Genomic DNA, 2929 nt, shown 5'->3' with positions numbered 1-2929 from the left:
TTTTCCATAACCGGGAATTGAACTCAGGCCCTTGCGCTTGCCAGGCAAGCACTTATTCTACTGAGCCATCTCCCCAGCCCCAACCTCTATACTATAAGTGAGAATAATTAAACCCCAGAGCCTTACTCAGGAGGGCAAGGCCATTATGGGGCACAGCTAGAATAAGGACTCAACATTAGTATTTTCTTAATCTAGTGTTCTTTGCATGATGACAACATAAAGGGAACTAAAGAAAGGGAACTAAGTCTTAAGAGATAGGCGAGACAGGTGGGCAGGGAAATGATAATCCTAGTGACCTTTACATATGTCCAGCCCTACAGCCACTCTATCCCCTCCCTTCTGCACTTAAGTGAACTGCAGATCCTACCTTTGGATGCTGGAGCATAAAGTCTACAGCTTCTTCAAAATACTCCAGGTGGAGCTCACTCAAGTATTTTGGAAGGTCCTCAAACCTGAAGTAAGCCAGAGCAAGCACAGCAAAACCATGTCCAGCTAGGAGGCTGGCTCTGTACTCACAAAGGCCACCACTGCTTCCAAACAGGTCAATGATCCCTGGAAAGCTGTCCTTGCCTGGAAAACATGACAAATCAAAGATGTTTTACCCTCTCAAAAAACATCCTGGGTTTGAGACTTGGGCAATCAGCAAGTAAGGTTTTGAAGCTAGAGAGGTTAGTGAAAGAGGATCCTTTTTTTTTTTTTTTGCGGTACCAGGGTTCAAACTCAGGACCTTGCACTAGCCAGGTAGGTGCTTATGCCACTGAGCTACATCCCCAGCCCTCAAAGAGGATCTTTTTTACTTTACTTTGTTTTGTCTTAATAACCCACAGATGGGAAGAAAAATCCTTTCTTTTCTTCTGAATGTCATATATTTTCACAAATAATAATATAAATAAGCTAAGCTAGAAATAGTATGTGATGAGATGTATGATTTTCCACCAACTTTTCTTTCTCATTTCCCTCAAAAATAGCACTTGAGCATGTTCTGAGAGCTGTTACATGCGCTGTTATTCAGGAGTCACTAGAACACGCTGCTTCTTTCATCTGCCCCAGCCTTAAAGAATACCATCTCAAATATGCATCCTGTAATTTTTGCCCCGAAATACAGACTGTTTTCTGGGCCTACAATACTATATCCTCTCCTCCCACTTTTTTTTGATCTGACTGATTCCTTAGTCTTCAAGTGTAAATTTAGGTCTCCTTTTCCCAAAGCCTTCCCAGATCCCTGCATGCTGAGCGGAGTTAGCCTTTTATGTGTTCCCACCAGCATACCGGGCCTGTACCTTCCCAATCATAGTGAAGCTGCATAATGGGTTAAAGAAGGATTTTCCCAGTACGAGTTAAATTCTTTCACCAAACTTAGTTTTATTTATTTTTTTTTCCTGCCGGATTAAACTGCACACAAATGCTAGCTAGAAACTCCCTAGACTCCTCTTTTCTGAAAATGCCTCAGACCTCGGCTACAGGACAGGTGATGACAGCCAGAAGACACAGAGCAGGAACTGGCCACAGCCAGACAGGGGTGAATGGAATTTTTAAGTCATTTATATTTTCTTTTAGATGCATACATTCAACGACCTTCACATAAGATTAATAAACAACCCCGTGTCCACCCATCTGGGACCCGTACCCCTTCTCTTGCAAAAATCAAAATCTCAAACTTAGCACCAACAGCGAGATGGTCGCTAAGGTTGTTTGACCCGCCATCTGCCAAGACAGCTTGATATTGGCAAAACTTTCCTTCTCCCACTACTCTGTCTCTAAGTCACTGGCCTCATTCAGCACAGCACAGTGGGGCTTCGTCTTGGTTACATGAGCACCTGCCACACCACGTCATAGGCACAATGACACTTGCCGGTGTTCACCATTACACTGGAAGTACAATGAGGGCCGTGCCTAAATGGGCCACCCAGTAGATGGGGAAATAGTTAACACAAAGCTGACGACGACTTGTCTGGGGTATCAGATAGCACAACTAAGTGGGTTTTTTAAAATTAAAACTTGTAGAAGATTCCAAATTAATCAGTGTGATTTACTGAGCTCCCACTATATGGCTGCAAAAGACGGCAGGCGTACAGATAGAGACACAGAGACGTGGAAGACACAACTCCAGTCCTAACAGTTCACGGAGTAGAGAACAGCAGCGGCTGCCAAGTTAAGTGTAAGATGCTGACAAAGTGCAAGAACAAAACATTCTATTATTTTGGAAAATAAGCCAAGTGAGGATCTCTGCGCACCGTGTCAGGTCTAGCACTTCTTTCTGCTAGGGGTTTAGGGCAGGAGTTTGGCTGCAAGAGGTGGGTCAGTGGGGGTCTTGTTTCCGGCCTCTCCTACCTAGCCGGCTCCCTTTTTCTTAGGCTGAGGTTTCCTGAACCCAAGCACCGCAGTCGTTTGGCACGAGGTACGTCTGCGGTCCCGCGACTGTCCCGTGCATCGCGCGCTGTTTAGCAGCAACTCTGGCCTCTAGGCGCCAATGGCACGCTCCTCTTCAGTTATGACCACAGGGCTGTCTCCTGACATTGGCAACTGTCCTCAAAGGAGGTGGCCAAGCCACTTCAGGTTGACATCATTAACAATACACTAGGGGAAGAGGAGGGTCTGGGAATTTTGTCTCCGTGATGATGGGGCACGGCCGCTGCCAGACAGAAGGCCCTGGATTTCAAAGCACACTCATGCGCCTGGCACGAAGGGCTCTGCAAGTGCGGTGCACTTCTCAGCTCGTGGCTGAGGGCCTGCCAGCGCCTCTGAGCCGCGCCAGGAAACTTCTAGAGAAGTCCCACGGCCACGTGTCTCCACGGCCACAGGACCGCACGGCTCACCTGCGGGCAGGAAGAGCGCGCCCCGCACCCGGCCCGCGCGCACCGCCTCGCGCCGCACCCCGGGCGCCAGGAAGTGGCGCTCGTGCTCCACGCTGGCCAGCAGCCGGCCCCGC

The 2929-nt window shown here is 48.1% G+C and overlaps 1 protein-coding gene across 1 annotated transcript in view; it reads right to left on the bottom strand.

The window, feature by feature from the left end:
- LOC101579219 (putative acyl-coenzyme A thioesterase 6) overlaps positions 1-2925 on the bottom strand; it is a gene marked incomplete at its 5' end in the record, with an annotated part of 10840 nt that extends 7915 nt beyond the window's left edge. Inside the window, 2 exons of the mRNA XM_012517203.2 lie at positions 368-570; positions 2817-2925. Of these exons, the coding sequence (XP_012372657.1) occupies positions 368-570; positions 2817-2925 (312 nt within the window). The remainder of the gene's footprint in view (positions 1-367; positions 571-2816) is intronic.
- Between the last annotated feature and the right edge of the window lie 4 nt (positions 2926-2929).

Source organism: Octodon degus, unplaced genomic scaffold (genome assembly GCF_000260255.1).
Source record: "Octodon degus isolate 3935 unplaced genomic scaffold, OctDeg1.0 scaffold00007, whole genome shotgun sequence".
Lineage (NCBI taxonomy): Eukaryota > Metazoa > Chordata > Mammalia > Rodentia > Octodontidae > Octodon > Octodon degus.
The sequence above is the reverse complement of the archived record's forward strand: the minus strand, read 5'-3'. Positions and strand labels throughout refer to the sequence as shown.